Genomic DNA, 23,787 nt, shown 5'->3' with positions numbered 1-23,787 from the left:
GACCATTTGTGTTATTTTGTGAAAAGATCAGGGACCAAATGCAAAACTATTAGCTTTCTTCCCCAATTCGCATTTATACAGTAAAAACTTCGCATGCTTCGCACATCTTTCATTTTGTTCGCATTTTGACTCCAAAATTGAACAACCCATCAAATGCGAACTCCATTCATACCTATGCGAATCTGAGTTTGATTTACACAAATGCGAATATAGTTTGGCTTTGCATCAACAAATCAACTGTATCACCAAATGCGAAATCCAATCCATAAATGCAAACCCATATGCGAACATTAACCCAATCGACTTCCAATACCCACAATCTTATGTGTGAACCCAATATGCGAAGTCTTCAATCGTTCAATCACCAAATCAAAACCATCGAACTTGATTTCAACACTAGTTTGTTCTTCACTAATAAACCCAATTCATCAACATCGTTGATTCTTAACATCTCGTTCCTGTTCGTCATCAATCATCGACTCCAACTGTTACACAAATCGAAATTATCGATCTATCACACCAAAAACTCCGATCGAACGGCACCAAAATCGAATTCGTAACTACAAAATCATCCAAACTCAATATCGATTTTTATTCACGATTCCAAAACCTTCAATCTCTAATAACGAACCATCACGTCAAGTCGATATGAACAAAATTACGAAAATCAAATTCGTTCACAAATAGATTCTTAAAAACAGTTGATGTAACTCAAATTGATTCTATACCCATCATATTCTCTTTTGATTTCAAATTCTGGATTCATAAGAATCAAACTTTGACTTTTCTAGTTTGACTCTTCATCCATCTTCAAGAATGTCATTTGACCATCCAAGAACAGATTCAACCATCAATTCAATCATTAAGCATGAAGAATCGGTATCATTATTCAAGTCGATTTTGATTATCAACAAATCGAATTGAAATGGAATTCGGAAGATTTGAGATAAACAGATTTGAAGATACAATCACGGAAAAAAAAATTGGATTGAATCACTAGTAGTCGATCCTTGATGTTTTATGAAGAATGTAAATCATAGTGAATATTAATCTTGAATCGAATGAGTATATGGAACAAACAGATCAATTACACTCGAGAAATATGAACAAAAAGAGAAATCTGAGCAAATTAACCTGTATCATGAATTGGACTTCAGATGAACAGTACTCGAAACTTTTATGGGCTCAAATGATCATGAACAGTAATGGATTTAATGTGATTATTTGGGCTTGAATTAATGAACAGTAATCACAAATCAGATTGGGCTTGAATTTTGGATTGATGAACAATAACGAAAATTTGATTTTAGACTTGATCAAAAAAAATTATTGGATCAACAATGAGATTTGAAACTAATTAGATCCAATGAATCAAAACGATAAAAAAAAAAACAAGAACGCAAAGCACGAATCCAAATATTACGAGATATCATAGAGAGAGACTCACCGAAATTGATCAAATTGCGACAAAAGTTGCCAAACCGAGAATTGTTCTTCAAAAATCACGTTGATCGTGAAAACCAAGCTCTAATACCAATTGTAGTCACAAAGAACATGGTTTGACATGCGGAATTAAAGCTTGCACAATTGAACATGGTGATTTGGGTGTTTAAGAGATATATTGAATGTATATGGTGTTACACAAAAAGGATCTAGATCTACACTACATAAATAACACACACTTACACACTCACTTTTACATCTCTCAAGCACACCTCTACAAGTGGTATGAACCCACTATTTATAGAGGTGTTTACATGTCTCTCTCTCACTCTAACTAACAAATGGGTCTAAAGGCTAAAGCACCACATGCAAGTGGGTTTTACAAAAGTCAAACATTTACAAAGTCATGAATGAATAACTTTGCACCCCAACATAGCCTGATAGGATGTTATGTGATAATAGGGGGAATAGTCCCCAAGACCGGTCGATAGGACCAAGGGGTAGTTCGGGTACCCTGGTATGTCTGATTGTATGATTATGTTATGCTTTTATGTGGTAGTAATAGCAGGATGAAATAGACCCTGTAACCGATTGAGATAAACCAGAGGGGTAGGTTGGACACCCCGGTATGTCTAACAGGGGTAGGTTAGGCACCCCAGTATGCCTAGCAGGGGTAGGTTGAGCACCCCAATATGCTCAGCAGGGTAGGTCGGGCACCCAGATATGTCTGACAGTATGTGTTATGTATGGTATGTGGTATGATGGCAGAACTCACTAAGCTTCGTGCTTAAAGTTTTCAGTTTTGTTTCAGGTACCTCTTCATCGAAGGGGAAAGAGCTGGCACGGTAGTTGTGCATCACACACACACCCAGGATTTCCGCATTATAACATTCTTGGGATTGTACTCTGATATTATTACTATTTTCATGATATATATATGAGACATGTGATTGTGGGTTGATGAAATGTTATGACTTGATGATGTTTTCTCATAAACATTTTTCCAAATTGTTATATCAAAATGAAAATTTTGGTCTTGAAAATTAGGATGTTACATTAAATAGGGTGCAAAACACTAAAATTTGGGTTTCCTCCAGAGCGGACAACTCGACGAGTTGAGGCTCCTCAACTCGTCGAGTTGCCTCATAAAATCCCATAGCCAAAACAATTTCAACATGTCGAGTTGGGGCTTCCAACTCGATGAGTTCTTTAGGAAAAATGAAATACTTTGAATTAAAATATTACCAGAAATAAGGCGTTACATCAGCTTGATTTGAAAAAATTAAGCATGTTATATATAAATATCATTTAGAATGGGTTGACTAGAGTGTTGTCGGACACTTTTGGGGAGTGATTCCCATCTTTGACATTCGTTGTACCATTTAACATTCGTTTTCCAAAGAGGTGTAAACGGGTCGAGCCGATCCCGAGCCTAATCAAATCCAAGCTAAGCTCGTTACAAGCCTTAAGCATAAAATTCAAGCTTGGCTCGTTAACAATTTTACAAGCTCGGATTCGGCTCGTTTGAAGAACAATCTTTAAAACAAGCTTAAGCTCGGTTCAATCTCGTCAAGCTTAAAAACTCGTTTGAAGCTCGGCTCAATAAAAGCTTATGACAAGCTCGAGCACTATTATTGTTCAACTTGAAGTTTTGAGACTTAATTTCCGTAATACTTTTAAAAGATTAAATGCTATCAAAAGATCAACTAATCAATACCAACCGGTAAGAAAGGTGGCATTTGGTCGCTAAGGAGTTTGGTCTAGCATTAAGGAGTGATCTTCTCAAATTAGAGGTCATGAGTTTAATTTTCTTAGGAGAAATATGTGGTATTTATGAATAGTTTTAGATAGTTTGCTGTTTAAAAAAATTTATGTATACGTTTAGAGCTTTTCCAATATTATAGTTTTAAGTTTTATCCTAAAAAAATTACAGATCCAATTTGCGAAATTAATGGTGATTTATTAAGCAAAAAGTAAAGTGTGAGTTTAGCATATTTTAATGTTTTGCCGTTTACTAAAAAGCTTTTTGTTTGCAAGGTCAACTGATATACCATGTGAAGAAACACGTGTCATCACTCTCCTCTTTCGCCCTTTGCCTACAAACCTCAGCCTCCATTTTAACGGAAAATTGCTTCCCAACTTCAATGGCCCTCCCTCTCCTACTACTTTGCTTTCCGTAATTGATTCTCTTCTCTCCATCTTCTTTATCACTTTCTTCTTCAATTTTTCATTTTTCCTCTTCCCTTTTTTCGTGTTGCTCAATTCAAACCATATGTTTTGTTGGGATTCTTGATTTACATAGAATGAATCAAGATTCAGATATCATCAACTAGTTATCCCGCATGTGGGCCTGATCGTTTCTTCACAAATTTCAAGAAATGGAAGGCTACAGCTTCGTGTTGTTTAAAATAATGGATTATTGCGCTAGTGTTGGTTGCTTATAAATCGAGGATTAACTGCTATACAGCTGTTTATATGCTGTAATAACAACAACAATAACAAAATGGGCTGTTAATGAACTGTCTGGATTGAGTTTTTCTTTCTATTTATTTAGTTTGCATACCAAGTGTTTGATGGATTGACTGAGAGAAAGGTGAAAATGGGTCCTGGGACTGATGTGTTGCCTCAATGTACATCATTGGAGAATGGATACTCGAAGGAATGTGTGCCTGTGAATTCTATGGAAGATGACGATGATGAGGCTGAGGATTCTGATAACATCAACCAATCAAAAGCTGCTAAGCCTCCAAGAAATTATCAGCCTATGCGACATTGTATCAGCCAAGCGATGTTGGCTGGCACCTCTGATTCGGTAAGTAATTTAATTTGTTCATCACAAAACTTTTACTAGTGAAATCAACATCTTTTGTTGTTTGATCTTTGTCATTTGATCCATTTTTACATGATCTTTCTTTGTTGTTCAAGTTATAGATCAATGTTACATTTTTACTTTAAGTGGCTTATGCGAATAGTATGTTGAAAGATCGGTTCATAAGTTGTTTTGAGGGGTTTAATATCCAAATCGAAAACCATAAAACTTGATCATCAACACTTCTCATATGTTCATTGTACTTTGCAATGTTGCTTTGATATTTTTACCAATTTAGATGTTGTAAGACTTAAACCACTCTTAAAAGCTCCACTTTCATTCTCATTAATTCTATAATATTATATACATAATGTATATATAATCAAACATAAACAAACTAAACTAATGAATGTAAACAAATGTTCATAGACATAAATAAACAAACTAGCTCATTGTTCGTGTTCGTTAAACAAGCAAAAAAAATCTTTTGCATGTTCGTTTATTTATTAAATAAACAAACTTCCTCCCACCGAACAGTTTGTTGAATATTCAGTTCGTTTACAGCTCTAGTAAAATTACATTCTCTATTTTGGTAGGGGTGCCTTAGTCTGACGTTTACCATTTCTGCCCCAAACAAGGGTTCAATTTAAATAGGGATTAAGATCCTTGTGGCACTACTTATGCCAACCACCTACGCTTACCTGATTTACATTTCACATGATGTTCTATAGTGTAGGCTACATTAACGTTGTTGGAAGAATAACCTTTTTCTAAACACCTAATAATTATTTTATGCTCTCTTAATAGAAATCAACAAATGAAGGTACCAAATCACCTCAAAATGAGAGATCTCAATATTCACCAATTTTTCGCTCGGGAAGTTGTTCGGAGATGGGTCCAAAGCCATATATGGAAGACGAATATGTTTGTGTAGATAATCTTCGAGAACATTTAGATGCACAACCGGATTACTCTTTGTATGGAGCTTTTTATGGGGTAACCAATCTTCCATTTATTTGATTATCATATTATTGTATTACAACAACATTGTACCTTAAAAATTCTACCAAATCACAACAATGTCCACAAAATAGAAAACAATTTTCTCTACTAAAAGTACAATCTTGTAAACGAGTAAATTTTTTTGAAGTACGATTAATAAGAAAAAAAATGGAAGTGCAATGCTTTAGTAGAAAGAAATTAAAGTAAGATGCTACAATAAACAAATAAATAATACTCCCTTGCTATTTCTTGCATCTAGCCCATTCTTATTTTGTCAAATGCAAGAAATAGCAATGTACTTTCATTTACATGTTTATTATATTATTCCCCTTTCATTTCTTCATGTTAGAGCATTGATCTTTGAAAAATCAACCCAATTATAGCAATGTCATTATAATACAAAGCAGTTTTCACTTCTATAATTGAATGAATTTTTCAAAGTATCATTTCCTAATAACAAAAAAAAATGAATGCACAATGTTTCAATTGTGAAGAGATTTAAGTACAATGTCCTATTATTGATTAATCTTCGAAATGATGTATCGAATTAAATAATTTTTCAGGTGTTTGATGGACATGGTGGAGTTGATGCTGCATCATTTACTAAACGAAACATTCTTGAGTTCATTCTAGAGGATTCAAGTTTCCCAAAAGCAGTGAAAAAAGCAGTAAAAAATGCTTTTTCTAAAGTCGATCATGCGTTAGCCGATACTCGATCTCTTGATAATTCCTCCGGAACCACTGCTTTAACTGCCCTCATATTGGGAAGGTAAGATCATCTTTCGTCAAATCTGAGAAAATTTTGTAACAATGATGATCGATTATGGCTCATGATTACCTGTTTATTGACAGAAACATGTTAATTGCAAACGCCGGAGATTCAAGAGCAGTATTAGGGAAGCGAGGAAGAGCAATCGAGCTTTCAACAGACCACAAACCGAGCTGCTCATCGGAGAAACAGCGAATCGAGAAACTCGGAGGCGTGATTTACGACGGGTATCTCAACGGTCAGCTCTCGGTTGCCCGAGCCCTAGGCGACTGGCATATGAAGGGCCCAAAAGGCTCCGACGGCCCGTTAAGCGCCGAGCCGGAGCTCGAGGAAGTTACGTTGTCTGAAGAAGATGAGTTTTTGATAATCGGATGCGATGGTTTATGGGACGTGATGAGTAGTCAATACGCTGTGACGATTGTACGGAAGGAGCTTATGTTACATAACGATCCGGAGAAGTGTTCGAGAGAATTGGTGAAGGAGGCTTCGAAGAGGAATAGTTGTGATAATCTGACGGTGGTGGTGGTTTGTTTCTCCGGTGATCCGCCGCCTAAGATTGAGGTACCGAAAATACACCGGCGGAGGAGCATATCGGCGGAGGGATTGGATGTTTTAAAGGGGGTTTTGGGTGATGTTTGAAAAGCAAAAATGGAGTTTTGCTTTTACTTAAAAGATTTTGAGTTTGTTTTGTTGAGTTTCTAGTAGAATTTTGTACAAAAATTTTGTTTTATTTATTGATTTTAATATGTTTTTTTTAATGATGTTAGAAGATAATAAAACTTGTAATTTCAAGAAATAACAAGTTATTTTTCTTCATTTGTTGATTATAGTATCTATATTTGTTTCTTGAGTGTCTTGAAATTTTTTCTTCTATAATGATAGGATTAACAAAAATTACAAATCCGTAAATTTTGAAATATATATAGATTGTCGAACTATTTTTTTATACAAAAACATTTAAAAAGTTGTTTTTTCGAATTAATAAACAATTTTAAAAATTGTGTTTTTGAGACATAATAATTTTCGAATACTAAAAAACAGTTTTTAAATTTTTTTTTTTTATAAAAATCAAATTAACTTTGACATTTTTTAATTGTCATCGTACAATGAGGCAAACGGACAACAAGCTATGCTGCTAAGCCTTTTTGAATGGTAAACCTAATTCTTTTAAAGACTATATCCGAAGATCTACGGGATATAATATTACTATGCATGATTCGTTGTACTCTTTTAAGAAGCTCTACCGCATCCAGTGCGAGGAAACCAAACGTATCAAATGCAAATGGTATGAACACGTGTTGATTTTCCAGGCACGATCTCTCATGTTTGGTGATTTTGTATGTGGCTGCTTTTAAAGCAGCATGTCCCGTTGTGAAACCCCCAGCCCTCAGGCCTACGAGAGGGGATACCCCTGTAAGATCCACACATGCGTGTTTCCCTCCGACTCATCCAAAAATCAAAATGTCAGCCGGTCTGAGGGTTGACCTTCCTTCTATCGGGTCAGTCAAGAAATTAACAGGTGCCTCTTTCTTAGCGGAAACCTCGGCACGCTTAAATATATCAAACAAGACATCCCTAACCATATTGTGCCTGTATTTGAACCTCGGGAGTTCTTTACAGTGAACTGCATGCTCCCCAAAAGAGTCCAAACATGCCTTGCCACACACAGGACATATCTCGTCAGCTGGGAAAATGGGAATCATGAGTCGATATTTGAGAATACTACGATACTCCGCCGGAGACATGTGTTGGCCAAGCCCATCTATAGGGATAGCCAGAAGAAAATCTTGAGCATTTGGTGCACATAAGCACTGGAAAACCGCTTTCTGTCGAGCCGTCATGTCGAAATGCACTTCCATATCTTCGACAATTTTATGAAAAAAGGCACTCGCCAGTGTATTCTGGGATTTAGGGGGGGGGGGGGGGGTCTCTTTAGTAGTAAAATTTTTAAGGTCAAAATCTGGAAGCTTGTTGCGAAGGGATGCCAAGGCACAATCATAATCAGAATCCATACCATGTATATCGCTATCCCGTAAGATGTGGTCTTGCAATACCCAAGATTGGGCCCTTGAGGCAACAAAAGCATAGGAGGTAGTCTCTACTGCCGAGTATAAACCCAAACTCCCAAACCTAATGGGTAAGGAAGCAATTCGTCATTGTATGTCACCAAAGAAAGGGCCCCCACAAACCACAATGTCCTCAATTGCCCCGCGCAATCCATTGTCAAAGAATATTGCCTCCTCCTCCATATGAACGGGTTGGCACATCCTTAACCCTAAGAAAAGCTTAGCAATACCCATACAAGACCGAAGAAGAAGGAGCTCACTCTGGGGGTCAGACAATTGTGGAAGAAGGCGCATCAAATTCACAGCGTTTTCGGCTCTCTTTATGGCTAGGTTGCAAATGAAACTAGCATCTCTACTAACAGCTCCCCCAAGAAGTTTCACCCTCACAGGCGGCCTCCCGATGTCCGCCGGAAATAGCCCCTCCCGTAACTTCCTACCATCACACGAGGGCCAGAAGAGCTCGGTTTTCTTGATATTCAGCTGAAGACCCAATTTTGGGTCAGTCACCATAATGATGTCCAATGCTTTGGCCACCTCCTCTGAATCTCCGATAAGTGTGCCATCATCCAAGTACCATGCATGGAGCAGAAGCTTGCAATTGTCTCTAGTCTTATGCAAGAGCGGGTGCAACACAATAACAAAGAGAAGTGGTCCCAAGGGGTCTCCTTGTTGAACCCCAGTAGAAGACCTGATATGTGTGTTGCCTAAATATAACCTTGATGCTTGACCATATAGGAATTCTACAAATAAAAAATTATTTTTTATTAGGAAAAAATAAAAATAATTTAGATCTGCTTCTTCAAAATTGATGGTAATTTATGTTTTTATATAAAAAATTAGCAATTTTGCTAATATATATTAACGAAGAAAAATTAAATATCATTCTACATTTTATTTTTAATTATCCCTCTACTCATATAAAATTGAGACATAATAAAATGCGGTTTTAGTGAATATATTTTTTTAATATATAATATCTATGTGGTAAAATTACAAAAGTAAGACTTTTTGATTGCTTACAATTTCAAAATATGATATGGAAGATGTACAGTGTCTTGTTTTCTCGGCAAAACAAAAGAATATGTCTTGTTGGATGCCTACAAGCTGAATGTCTTTCCTATTGAGAACGGTTTGGTTAATGGTAAGGATTTGGCTGGGGTAGAGTTTGATAAACATAACATCATTCCTCAAAAGAGTTTTAAAGAATGAAAATATTTAAAAGAAAAAAAAAATGACAAAATACATAAATAAATTAAGATAAGTTTATTATTTTTAAATTAACTCTATTCGTGAATTTATTTTGCCTGAAGTTATCAACTTCTCTTAAATTCGGCACAAAAATTAATAATATAAAATCCGCAACCATAACACTGACTAATCTAACAGCTTTGTAATGTTATTTTTAAAGAATAACAACAATTTATTTTTTAAAATGACCACAATGTCTAACCAATAATCTAACAACTTTGTAATGTTATTTTTAAAGAATAACAACAATTTATTTTTTAAAATGACCACAATGTCTGAAATTGGTCATTTCGGACCGTATTTCGTAAACGGTAATGAGTATATGATCCGACCCAATATTGTGGTCCCCTTATAAATACCAATTCGGACTCCATTTCTAAGTCACTAATATCGGACTACATTCTGAACATTTCAAACTCAGTAATTTCGGACTATCAATCCAACTGCAAATATCTATCGGACTGAACAACAATTTTCAAAATATTCTAATTTCATACAAACATCACTACGAGTTTCTTAGATCAATAGTATTGCTATTGTTGACTACTTTTTTTGACTAGTTTTGACATTAGATCTATTCTTAGACTTAGTGGTACTTCTGACACTTGACTTGGCCCTACTTGAAGATCCAGTTTTTGTTGAATCTGCGGGAAACTGAACGTCACAGTTTCTGATGGGTTTTCAGGATCATTAAACAACATTAGAGGGACAGCGGAAGCAACAATGTTAATAGGCCCAAAACTCGGATCTATGAACAACTTATCCAGTGCAACTTTAATATGCAAGAAAACTTACGTATTGGGGTTTGTAGAAACCCTCGTAGATCCTTGATTGATTGATAAGATCTAAGAGTCCAACGTAGAACTCATCTTTTGTAGTCGCACCCAAGGCACTCAGATCAACAACAAACACCATGGACGAAGCTCCAAAAATCTAAATCCGCTGGAACAATAGGTACCACGACGTGGTATCATGATTTTGAGGGTTTTGGGAATGAAGAGGTAGGTCCAAATTTTCTCTATGGTTTTAAGATTTCTCATCATCTAATTCGTACATATGCCTCTTTATTTATAGGGAAGGATATAAGAACCCTAAAAATTATCTGACTGCTTAATATTTTATTTTATCCTCCAGAAAATTCTAGAACTTCTAGATTTCATTTAACTAATTAAAAATATTAATTAATAAACAAATCAAGTCCCTATAATTTTCCCTTGTCATTTATTGTTTATTTATGTCCTTGCGTGTAACCTAAAAGGACCCTACTATTAATAGTACCAATTGTTGTAATTGTGTTTAACGATGGGAACCATTCTCCGTCACTCCACTTGCAAAAGTTGCAACACTATATTGTCTAATATTCACTAGTAATGAGTAGAGAGTATACAACCAAATGTACCTACCATACTCACAACATAGAGTCATGGTAAGCCCTTAGAGAAGTGATCACATAGAGTCATAGTATAGCCCTTACAAGATATCTATATGAATGGAAATGTCTTTATTAGTAAGGAACTCACCATTGATGTAACTCTTTCATTGATTTCTTCCATATTATCAAGATTATCTCTTTCATCCTTTAGGATTCCAAAGAATATAGATTCTTGATTCTTTGATTAAATCCAAAACGATCTTATACAACTTGTCATGCACAAGGCATACGAGTCATTAGATTTACTTGCACGAACTTTTTAAGAATTCTGCATCTCGAGTTTCCTCAAGATTCCAAGTATTTGGCTTAAATTAATGATTTACTTAGATCTATCTCCATAGACTCTAAGTATGCTTTCTTTTTCCTCCCATGTGTTTCATAACGAAACGATTCCTAGGCTACGTAAAGCTTTTACACTTAGCAAAGTTAGGACATCATTTCATATTTTCTGTAACGCCCGTAGATCCGGGCTAGTCAGTTTAGAGATAATAGGGGTCGAAAACGACTTTTCGACAAAAGATTATTTAGAATAAATAATCTTAACCAAGTTTTAAAATATGTCTCAAGGGTTCCGTACATATAAAGAACGTCGAAATCTGAGTTATAATGAAGAAGTTATGACCCGTCGAAGTTTTTCGGCAAAACCGACACGACACCCGGAGACGTAAATAGTGAATTTAAGATAGAGGACTTTTTAGCCTTAGTGATCTAAAAAAAAGTTTTCGTATACGTTAAACCGATAACATACATAAAAGGAACGCTCAAATCTGACTTCGTATGAGGAAGTTATGATTTTTTAAAGTTTCGGCTTAGCAGTGTACAACCCGAAATTCGAATTTTAGTTGGAGCAGTTTTTGGCTTACGCAACCTAAATGAGATTTGAAGATCTCATTAATAGGAACTCAACGGTAAAAAGAAAGACGAAAACGGAGTCCGTATGAAGGAGTTATGAATTCTTCGCGGTCATTTAGCAGTTTAATCTCCTCCTACTGTTAAATTTAAGATCAGTCGAGAATTAGCCGATGGAGTATAAATGAAATTTGTAGTTATTGTTTTTAACTACGCGTGGATATAAATAACGTTGAAAACGGAGCTCGTATGCAAAAGTTACGGGGCTTAGAAGTCGGCAGGGTGCTGTGCGAAACCGGGTGACGTGGCTGAATAAGGGCCAAGGCTTTCTCCCCAAGGCAAGCCACAAGAGGGTGACACCTCGCATGGACTCGACAAGTAGGAGGACCTACTCGACGAGTAGAGTTGTTTTCCAGCCTATAAATAGAGGTGTCGGGCTCCCTCATTCTTCACACCTTCCCAACTTCACTTTCTCTCTCTACACACTCTCTCTAACCCCCAACCCCCCCCCCCCCAAAAAAAAAGCCTAGGGAACCTCCCTAGCACCCGAAGGAAGCCCCAAGGCTCCCGGAGTCCCGAGAAAAAGGGTCTTTCGGCTCAGAAACGCTGCTCCAGCGAAGCCCGGTTTTGCGAAAAACCCGCTGTAAGTGAGCTATGTCTACCCTATCTTTAGTATAGCTTATGTTTTAATATAGTAACGTTATTAGGAACTTATAATTAGTATTTGGGCTATTATTATGAGTTATATAAGAGTGTTTCTTAACACTTATATAACAGTAATAATATCTAGACTATTAATTAGTCGCGGTTAACGTTAGACTAAACTCTAGTGGTAATGATACTAGGAATATATGATTTATACTTTATTATAATGACCGCATCATCAATACCTTTCTAATGATATATACATATGTATATATATATATATATATATATATATATATATATATATATAATATGTGTGTGTGTACGTATATATGATTTATACTTTATTTTAATACGTAAATATGCTATTATAATTTTTAACTCGTTCATACGAACTCCGTTTTTGACGTTATTTATATCCACGTGTAGATGGAGACATAGTCTACAACTTTCTTTTAGACTCCGTCGACTAATTTTGACTTTATTTTTAAAGTTATACTTTTAACAGGCCGGGACAGGATTGGTCCGTTAACATCTCATAACTTCTTCATCCTATGTCCATTTTCGTCCGTCTTTTTATCGTTATGCTACTAATAACGAGATCTTCATTTCTCGTTTAGGTTGTGTCGGCTAAAAACCGCTCGATCTAATACTCGAACTTCGGGTTGTACACCGCTAAGCCAAAACTTCGAAAAATCATAACTTCCTCATACGAAGTCAAATTTGGGTGTTCTTTTTATGCACACTCTCAAATTAACATATTCTACGACTTTCATTTAGATTACTAATACTAAAAGTCGCTCTATCATAAATTCACTATTTACGTCTTCGCGGTGCCGTGACGGTTCCGTCGCTAAACTTCGACGAGTCATAACTTCTTCGTTATAACTCGGATTTCAGCGCTCTTTATATATACGGAACCCTTGAGACATATTCTACAACTTGGTTAAGATTATTTATTCTAAATAATCTTTTGTTGAAAAGTCGTTTTCGACCCATATTATCTCTAAATTGACTAGCCCGGTTCTACGGGCGTTACAGATATGAAGTATTTTATATAAATTACATGTTATGTGTGCATATTATCTAAATACTTGTTGTCTATGTTTGATGAATGATTTTATACATATTTTAAATGATTTAAACTGTATATTTATTTTATATCTACAAATATGTTGGGATAAAACATGGGTAGATGAAATAGTTGGTGTGTGATGAAATAAAATGATGAGAGATAGGTGATGATAGGAAGGTGATGATAATTAGGTGAGGATAGATAGGTGATGATGAATCGATGATGTAGGATGAAAAATACTATAACCTTGTCTGACAATTTGGAGATGTTGTCATCTACCAGAGTATAGATGGCGACCACGGACTATTCTAGACAACCCCGTGGAAACACCAGCAGGCTCATAACCTGTAAGTGATGAATTACGAGTTCATGCGATGTTGTAACTACGTATTCATGCAATAATACGCTAACCCTTACTACGAATTACGAGTTCATGCGATGTTGTAACTACGTATTCATGCGATGATATTCTAATCCCTTACTATTAATTACGAGTTCAGGCGATGTTGTAACTATGTATTCATGCGATGATACTCTAACCCTTGTTGGGCACGTATTGAGGGAGTAATCCCTGATTCAATACTGTCTATGCGACGTAAGTGATGATCCTTAGGGAGAGTCCTTAGGAACAAACATATAAGGAAATGCGATGTAAGGAGATGAAAGGTAAATATGATGTAGGAGACGACCCTTAGGATAAATCCTTAGGGAGGGTACTTAGGAATAAAGAAGATAATGGGGATGGGTAATTGGGTTAATTGTTTGATGATTAAACATAATAATTATATTATTGTGGGTTGAAAACCCTATGTAATCACCAGGTTTCCCAACCTGACCCACTCAGTTTACTTGTGTCACAGGTGACGGTGTGAAGTTACATTACACTGAGAGATTAAGGAGATATAGATCACTAGTGTAAATGAATGTAAGTTTTGTTTATGCTTATGTTTTTGTATTGACGATGACATCCCAAATGTTTTAAAAGGAATAAAAATACATTTCTTCGGAAATGCTTTGATAATGAAATTATCATGTTTTTATGAGAACAAATTCCGCAACGTTTTTATTGAAAAAGATACTCTGATTTTTCTAAAGCATAAACAAAAATCGGTCTGTTCTGGCCGTGAAAATGGGGATGTCACATTTTAATACAAGGGACAACATTGCTCCCACTAGCTTTGACATTTATATGGGCTATATTTTGTTTCTCGTAATTTTAACCTTTGAATTTCTCATCAAAGAAATTGATACAATCATGATATGCTTGTTAGAATCCATTATTGGAAATTTCAAGCCGATAGACTCTAGCCGCAATCTATCAGTGACTCATTTCCCGTGTGACATGGAGTCAACAAGGTCCATGACGTCTGTAACGTCGTGAATTTTACTCAGATTTTTTTCCATTGATTCTTTTTAATATTTTAACAGATAATGCGGCGGAAGACTTTAAACATTGTTTATTTCAAAACAAATATTCAAACCACAACATTACATTCAATTCAAAACCAAAAGATAAAAAGTATTTAATTGTAGCGGAAGCATAAGTATCAAAAAGTAAATAACGTGTCCAAGTAGCATCTTTATTCTAAGGATAAACTATTGTAAAGTGACCCCATCTTACAAATCTAAGCTCCTAATCTACCTGTACCAATCATATAGGCATAAAGCAAAGAAACAAGTGTCAGCAAATGCTTCGTGAGCCAATAGGAGTTTGTACACAATCAAAGGGAAAAAAATGCAGTCCCCTAACGGGTCAAATATTTAAATTAAAAACATGTAAATAGAATTTGGATATCAATCATCAATCAATCTTCATGCATATATAATTCCATCATAGCTCATTCAATCTTATATCATTCATTTATATATCATCGATCGTATTTCATGCATAATCCTACTATAATTGTATATCGTTGGATCAAAGGTATATATCGAAATCATATAGGTGTAGGTTGTCTCGTAGTGGTACCTATCCCAAAGAGATATACCTCGTTCGCTACTAATGTGCTCAGCCAGTATAATGCTCTAAGTGGCTCATGACTTCCACCCGAAACATCAACCCCAAGACTTCCACTTTCGCTACTCTGACCTGCAAGGCATAAGGATGTGCAACGTCGTTCAGGATCGGTCCAAACGGTGCCAATTTCGTGATACACGTCCTGAATTCCACATGATGCTTAATCCGGCCTCGATCGAATGGCCAACATCACTCCAGTCCATGAACACCGAAATATAAGCGTACCATGTGTCGCACGAGCATCTAGAAAGACCAAGCAACTCTTTAATCGGCTTAATCTATTTTCCTAGAAGGTATATTGCAACCAACCAGGCTCAAAGGTATCCGAATAGACTGTCAAGCTAAGTGTTAGATTCTACCTTTTCCCCACTATGCATAACTCCGCATAATCAATCGTAAATCAAATACAAGCATGCAATATTCATATAATCATAATCAAGATTCATAACATGTATACGGTAAAAGCTACTCATCAAGATCATAATCAAATATCAAACCATTCATATAGCATATCATAGTTGCAATTAATTGTATCACGTAACAAGGTAGGCATATCAACCAAATTTATTAAGCATACAAATGTCACAGAAGGCAAAACAATAACATATCTCATATTTCACATATTAGCATAATCAACCATTAATAATATCTTTATTTGACTAATCGAGCCGTTTCCGAAAAATAGTTTTCGACTATGTACAAGGTTTATGAAAAGTCTATCGCCTCACCATGGAATTTGCAGATTAGATATCGCCCTAGCCGTAATATCAAAACTCTTTAACTCAACAAAATACTTAAACAGTAATATAATTTCATTAAGAGATAAAAATAATTCTTATAAGCCTCTAGTTTGCTAAATATCTAAAACATAACATATAAATTTATATTTAATCTAAGCTTTAACCTTTAAGTATTCAATAACATAAGAATGAAAAATGGAAATATATGTAGTTTAATAACCTATGACTCCTAGTGTACATTAGCAACTCTTAGAAGTACCCAATCAACTGTTTCATAAGATTTATTGTAATAAAATACACCAAAACCTATATTTAAACATTTAATATGCAAGATATAATATCACCAAAACCTTTTAACCACATTATGAATTAGCACATTAAGGCTACTTCTCAAGCTTCGTAGGTTATTACATGTTAACTATATAATATTTGTATTAATCCAGGCTTATATTGGAAATTAAGTAAATAAATTTTAATTGTCAATTAAATCTCTTAGCAAAAAACACGAACAGGCAAAAGTATAGGCATGGCTTTACATATGTTCTAAGGGTGGCTATGTCCTTTTGTTTCTGACATTCGTATATAAAACAAATATGCACATATGAGCTTATATATCACTTGTATTCCTAATAACTTGCATGGAACCTACAGAAGCGTGTTTGTTTGTTAATTCCAGCAATTATCAAGGTATAAAAAAAAAACGGTATCACGGGTTTAAAGGGTTACATGCATAACAAAAACCAAGGTTTAGCATCACTTACTCCGTAGACAATTGGGCTTTAGGAATCCATTTGATTGAATCAAAAGAAAATCGGCAGCAAGGTTCATGAACAGGGAAAGAAAGAAAAACGGGAAGATCACATGAAGCCGAATTCGATCAAAAGGAAATGCGGTAGGTTAAAACTTATCAGGTAGTATACAAGTGGCCGTCACTGGTCCGGTAACAAAATGTATGACCTCTCGCCATTATTTTATTTTCCCCAAAACGCTTTACTACCCAATACGAATATGATAAAGTAATTTAAATAAGTAAATCATGTTATAGCACAAATATCGCAGATAGCATGCACATATAGAATTTAATAGAAACTTCATATATATGTGTAAGCTAAAAGTAACTATGCACTCACATGATTTTAAGTGAATGACTGGTAATCTTGGCAGAACTTCGCCTAACACCTATAGTTTTTTTTTTCTTTTGATGTGATCTAAGTATGAACATTACTAAGTCTTACATTTACATTCTTGGCGACTAATGATAGTCTAGATTCCGCACTAATCTCAATGTCTACATCAAGATCTATCAAGTAATGATCAACCATGCATGACAGTTGGGAGACTGGATCATTTCGACATAATAGATTTTTTGAAATCCAACAACCAAGACAATTTGACCATTCTAGACACCTCTCATGTAAATAGATCAATCAGTATTATTACTTGGAATTACTAATAAATATTATTTATAGGTTCATAAACGACTTATGACTATAAATATAAGTTACATTGACAAAAAAAAAAAAAAGAGTGTAGCTTAACTTACAGAGGTTTTAGGGAAAATCTGGGAATTATGCAGGCAGAACTCTGATCTGGAAGCTTCTATTCATCGACTATCTGACATCGCAGGTCTTCGCCGAAGGGATCGGGAACTTTAAAGGAGAAAAGGGGCTAAAGATTTTGAGAGATCTCCGGAGAGAATGTGGGTGATGTGTGTGAGGAAAGGGGCTGGAAACTGGTTTATTTATAGGCAATTGGGGAGGGCGCGTTGCACAGCTTGACTGGGAGTGCCGTGCACTTTGTCGGGGGCGTTGGCATGCCTCCTTTCGTACGCTGACATGTGGTACAAATCTGGTGGGGCTGCGTGGCTTTGTCGGGCGCGCCGTGCACCTTGTCGGCGCGTGCTTGCACGTGCAATTCTTATAAAACTTCAAAAATTCGTATCTTCTTCATAAGAACTCAATTTTTAATGTTCTGTATACCCATGCTTAGCTATCGATGAAATCTACAACTTTATTTTAGACTCTATTGTCTAATTTTGACTTTATTTTTAAAGCTATATTTTTAACATGCTTAGTTTGTAAAAGTCTTTTAAAAAATCACAATTTTCTCATACGATATTCATTATCAACTGTCTTTATATCGACGGATAGGTATGGACGAAATCTTTAACTCTCGTTTAGATTGTTTTTCCTAACAATCGACCGATTTCAACTTTGTTGAGTTGTATACTTTTACGCTGAAACTTCGAAAAACCATAACTTCTTCATACGAAGTCGAATTTAAGCATCATTTATATGCACAAAATCCTTGTCACATATACTATAAATTTTGTTAAGATTATTTATCCTAAATAATCTTCTATCAAAAGTCATTTTTAATGTTTAATAGATCTTAATTGGCTAGCCCGTATCTGCGAGTGTTACAATAGCCACACTCTTACACCTTGCACAACTCAATTTCGTGAACCGTCTGACACCAAAAGAGATAACTCCTTAATCAGCAATTGAAAACCTCCAATTTTGACCCATAGTCAAACTGGTCAAAGATCAATGGTTAATGGTTGACCAAGTAAACGGCCTCCACAACGTGGAGACCTCTTGACCACGTCATGGGCATGTCCATAAAAAAAATCGAAATGTCCAATATCACCATGATGTGGGCCCTCCTTGGCCACGTGGTGGGAATGTGATGACCAGAACACTCACGAATTTGGGCATCGCCACATCGTGATCCCTCCTAGGCCACATCGTGGGAACTGGCAGTTTGTCCCAAAACTCTATTAAGAATGTAATCCATACAGATCAAGGTCCAAAAATTTAGATCTAATCCTTCCTAATGACTTAATGGATAAATCTTCCAACTTTATCCATTAAGACCTCACCATATGACAAGATCTTAAGCCTTAAGTCCATCGAGTCCTCAATATGACCCTAACTTGCTCATGGACCCAAAATAGATTCAATCATGACTATTTTCCTATTCTCATAAACCTAAGGACCATTTGATAGTCACAACAAGCTCTGAAGTTCCTCAAACTCCAAGAGCATTCATGATAGGGACCACAATCATCTAAAATAAGCTCAAACTTGAAACATAAAGAAAAAAGGTCAAGATGTGAAATTTATACCTCCAACAACTTAGAAATTTGTAGAGAATTATGGATCCAAGCTAGCTCCTTACTTCCTTGCACCATAATGAACTTCCTTCTTCTTCAAGTTTCACCAAAACCAAGAACAAGGCTTCTAATCAAATGAACAAGCTCACAAACACGAAATAGGGCTAAGGTTTCGACATGGGAAGATGGAGGCTGTAGAAGATGCCCTAATCCAAGAGTTAGAATGCTTAAATATGGGAGAAACCCTAAAAATCATGGGCTTAGGCTGAACCACTTGCCACTTCGTGGCATCCTACTTGCCACGTCTTGGCGTTCACCCGGATACGCGATCACTTAAACATCATGCCACGTCATGATCATTATCCCACCACGTCGTGGTATGTGATTTCCCCCAAAACCACATCTTTAACTAATTTCAGTCTTTGACTGATCCGATGTGGAATACGAGTGTTACATGAACTGAATTTTATCATTGAGATGCCTAAAAGATATATACACATCCTATTGTAATTATAGGAGGAAAATAAGGTACAGTGTATGGAAAGTTATAACAACCTTTGACGATAATATAGACTAAATTATTTAAATTGATAAAAGAGTGGGTGTTTCCTTAATACGTATGGGAAGGAAGAAGGTGGATGTTGCCTAATTATGGTATATGGAAAACACAATCTATTTTTCCATTACACACCTCTCCTAGGTCTGGTCGGAGCCTTGTTGCTCCATTTAGAGGCGTAAAAGTAGCAAACCAATCAATCTAAATCCAACTAATTTAGAATTTGCCTCTTAATAGAACCATTAAGAGCATTACCAAAGAGCCCCATAGTGAGCTTCTAGAGAAGAAATGTGTGTTTTCACAAAATCTCAACTATCTTTTATTCTTTATAATTAACTTCTATATCTCCATATCCATATCTCCCTTCTCTCTCACTAAGGGCATCCACAATGCATTGAACAACATAAAGTTCAATGGATTGTCACATCATTTTTTCACATTTTATACAACTCTATCAATTTTTTTTCTATAATGTATTGAACTCTATAAAGTTCAATAAAAAATTAAAAAAAAAAAAAAGATAACTTATAATAGACAAAACTTCAAAAATGGTCCCTGTGGTATCTAAAAATATCAAGTTAAGTCCCTAATTTCAAAAACCCTCATAGATGGTCCCTGTGGTTTCAAAACTTTTAACAAATGGTCATTTTCGCTAACACCGTTAGCTTTTGGCCGTTAAGTGAAGGGCATTTCTGTCATTTCACTATTACAGGGACCATTTATGAAGTTTTGCCTTATTTAAAAAAATAAAAAAATATATAATTATGTAATATAGAAGGGTCCTCTCTCTCTCTCTCTCTCTCTCTCTCTCTCTCTCTCTCTCTTTCTCTCTCTCCTGGTCATTTGCATTTGCATCTTGAGAACCCAAGTAATTATCGCATTGTTCATATACCTAAATTCAACTTACCCACCCACCCATATCTCTCGCATACGCATATACACTCGCATGACCTTCGATCTACCATATTTACTGGTCCCTGCTAGCCCTTTCTTTTCCTCTCCAACAAGCTTCAAACTTGAAAATTTCAAATCTGATGTTTATGGTGTGGTGTTCATCTCATTATGCCGATTTGGAATCTAAAGCTCGTTGATTTGTTTCGCCAAAGCTCTCCCACTTGCGATATCACCGTCACCCCTTTTGTAACAACGTAAATTTTCAAAACAATTTTTCATTTTCAAAACATTCATTTACTCACAAAATAACGCCAAACATATTGTATCAAATGTATTTTTCACAAAAACATCTCCCCAGAATCCAAAACATAAACTCCTCAAGTGTGTAGGGATCATGCCGGCGCCTTCCCGCGCTCATCACTGATACCTGAAACACATCACACAACAACTGTAAGCATAAATGCTTAGTGAGTTCCCCAAAATACCGCATACAACACATATGCCACTCAAGGCTATAATACGACCCTCCGGTCGATGTGTCTCAGCGGGACCCTCCAATCCCGTAGCTCTTTGGACCCTCTGGTCCGGTCATAGCTCGTTGGGCCCTCCGGCCCGGTCTGTATCGTTGGACCCTTCGGTCCGGTCTATAACAACATACAACATACACATAACACATAGCACATAATCTCATACATAACACATAAGACCCTCTGGTCTACACAATATACCACTCTAGGTAATGTATAGTGAGAAGACTCACCTCAATGTCTCGGTAAATATCTGACTCGGAATAAATGTGATCTAGCCTCCGCCTAATCACACAAAATAATACACTCATAAATACAACTGTACTCAACCCTAAAAGTCAACAAGGTCAACGGTCAACTTTGACTGGACTCGGCGAGTGCACTAGGGCGACTCGGCGAGTCTACATGTGTCCACTGACTCTCTTAGATCCTCTCTTGACACGCCGAGTACCTCCCTGACTCGACGAGTTCCACCTGGCATGAATCGCGGGGCCACCACGACTCAACTCGCCGAGTCTCAAGAACAACTCGGCGAGTTTCGGCTTGAACTCAGTTCCCCTGACTCACTGAGTCGTTCCCTCAACTCGACAAGTCCACTCACTAAGTGATTACGGGCAAACTTCTTACTACTCGCCGAGTCTGTTCTTCAGACTCGGCGAGTTCATGCCATGCATAAACTCAAAACCACTTCTGAGGTCAGATCTGTTCCATTCAATCATAGATCTGGCCTCCCCAAGCATGATAATCACGTAAAGTCCAAACCTTGATGCTCAAACAACATCTATTTGCTCCTATATGATGTTTTAGCCCCATATTTCATAACCCATGGTCAAAACTCCCATGAATCCTCAAAAATCTTGTGGAATAAAGCTTCTCTGGACCTCTATGGATCCCATTCCAAGCCTCATCACAAATAGGGACGGACATCAAATCTAACCAACAAAGAGGTCAAGAAACCCTAAACCTCTATGTTCATCATAACAACAGAAAGGGAGCCAAAATATTACCTCCAAAGTGATGCTCTTAGCTCCAAATTCAAAGAATGTCCACCTCCCTTGCTTCCCCTTAGCTAGAACCTCATTTTCCTTGCCAAACAATGCTTCAAAGGTTAACAATGGCCTCCTCTCTCTCCCAAAACGCTCAACATCTCTTTAGGGTTTCTCTCTGGGGTTGGTGGCCGCAAATGACGGCCATAAGCCCCTTTAAATAGGTCTCAAACCCTGGAAATTAGGGTTTCATTAAACAGCGTGGACTCGCCGAGTCCAGACGCGAACCCGCATGCAAAAACCGCGATCCTACTCGGCGAGTTTAGACTCCAACTCGCCGAGTCTCCTCACAACACCCAAAAATAAAAGAATAAAAAAAATAATACCTGGGAATCTAGATGTTACAATTCTCCCCCACTAGAATCAGACTTCGCCCTCGAAGTCTCACTCTGCAAATAACTCCGGATGCTGCTCACACATGTCATGCTCCGGCTCCCAAGTTAACTCTGACCCTTTCCGATGCTGCCACTGGACCTGCACCAGTGGTACCTCTTTATTCCTCAGGACCTTGATCTTCCGATCTCTGATCGCCACTGGTCTCTCAGCATAATTCAGGCTCGCATCCACCTGAATATCTTCTAGTGGCACTACTGCCGACTCGTCGGCTATGCACTTTGGCAACTGCGACACGTGGAAAGTGTCGTGAATCTGACCCAACTCTGCTGGCAACTCCAAACGATAGGCTACCCTGCCTACCCTTGCGGTCACCCTAAAAGGACCAATATATTGGGGCCCCAACTTGCCCCTCTTCCTGAATCGAATCACTCCTTTCCAAGGAGAGACCTTCAGGAGCACAAAGTCGCCGACCTGAAACTCAAGCTCGGACCAACGTCTGTCCGCATAACTCTTCTGACGACTCTAAGCAGTCAACAACCTCTGTCTGACCTGCTGGATCTGCTCTGTCGTCTGAAGCACAATCTCGGTATTACCCATCACACGCTGCCCTACCTTTCCCCAACAAATAGGGGTCCGACACCTCCTCCCATACAACAACTCAAAGTGCGGCATGCCAATGCTCGAATGATGGCTGTTGTTGTAAGATAACTCTGCCAAGGGTAAATACGTGTCCCAACTTCCGCCGAAATCCAACACACATGCTCGGAGCATGTCCTCGAGTGTCTGAATCGTCCGCTCACTCTGCCCATCGGTCTGTGGGTGGTATGCAGTACTAAAATGCAGTTTCGTACCCAATTCCTCTTGAAACTTCTTCCAGAATCTGGAAGTGAAACGTACATCTCGATCTGAGACAATCGAAATCGGTACTCCATGCCGCGATACCACCTCTCTCACATACATCTCTGCCAACTTCTCCGCGGAAGAGCTCTCACTGATGGCCAGGAAGTGAGCACTCTTTGTCAACCTATCCACAATCACCCAAATTGCATCGACACCCCTCGCGGTTCCTGGCAATTTGGTGATGATGTCCATGACAATCTGTTCCCATTTCCACTCAGGAATCTCCAATGGCTGCAACTTACCATGTGGACGTTGATGCTCGGCCTTAACCCTGCGACAGGTCAAGCATCTCTCTACAAACCATGCGACATCCCTCTT

The 23,787-nt window shown here is 37.2% G+C and overlaps 1 protein-coding gene across 1 annotated transcript; it reads left to right on the top strand.

Moving 5' to 3' along the window:
* The first annotated feature begins 3,520 nt into the window (after nucleotides 1-3,520).
* Nucleotides 3,521-6,839, top strand: LOC111918998 (probable protein phosphatase 2C 47). The gene is made up of 4 exons (XM_023914605.3): nucleotides 3,521-4,255; nucleotides 5,060-5,248; nucleotides 5,818-6,023; nucleotides 6,107-6,839. The coding sequence occupies exons 1-4, from the start codon at nucleotides 4,043-4,045 to the stop codon at nucleotides 6,660-6,662; spliced, it is 1,164 nt and encodes a 387-aa protein (XP_023770373.1). The 5' UTR covers nucleotides 3,521-4,042; the 3' UTR covers nucleotides 6,663-6,839.
* The last annotated feature ends 16,948 nt before the right edge of the window (nucleotides 6,840-23,787 follow it).

The sequence above is a fragment of the Lactuca sativa genome, chromosome 8, assembly GCF_002870075.4.
Source record: "Lactuca sativa cultivar Salinas chromosome 8, Lsat_Salinas_v11, whole genome shotgun sequence".
Classification (NCBI taxonomy): domain Eukaryota; kingdom Viridiplantae; phylum Streptophyta; class Magnoliopsida; order Asterales; family Asteraceae; genus Lactuca; species Lactuca sativa.
The sequence above is the reverse complement of the archived record's forward strand: the minus strand, read 5'-3'. Positions and strand labels throughout refer to the sequence as shown.

Coding starts and splice junctions, on each gene's coding strand:
- LOC111918998 (XM_023914605.3), top strand. CDS start 4,043: ATGGGTCCTGGGACTGATGTGTTGCCTCAATGTACATCATTGGAGAAT. Junction 5,249..5,817: donor TGTATGGAGCTTTTTATGGG/GTAACCAATCTT, acceptor ATAATTTTTCAG/GTGTTTGATGGACATGGTGG. Junction 6,024..6,106: donor ACTGCCCTCATATTGGGAAG/GTAAGATCATCT, acceptor GTTTATTGACAG/AAACATGTTAATTGCAAACG.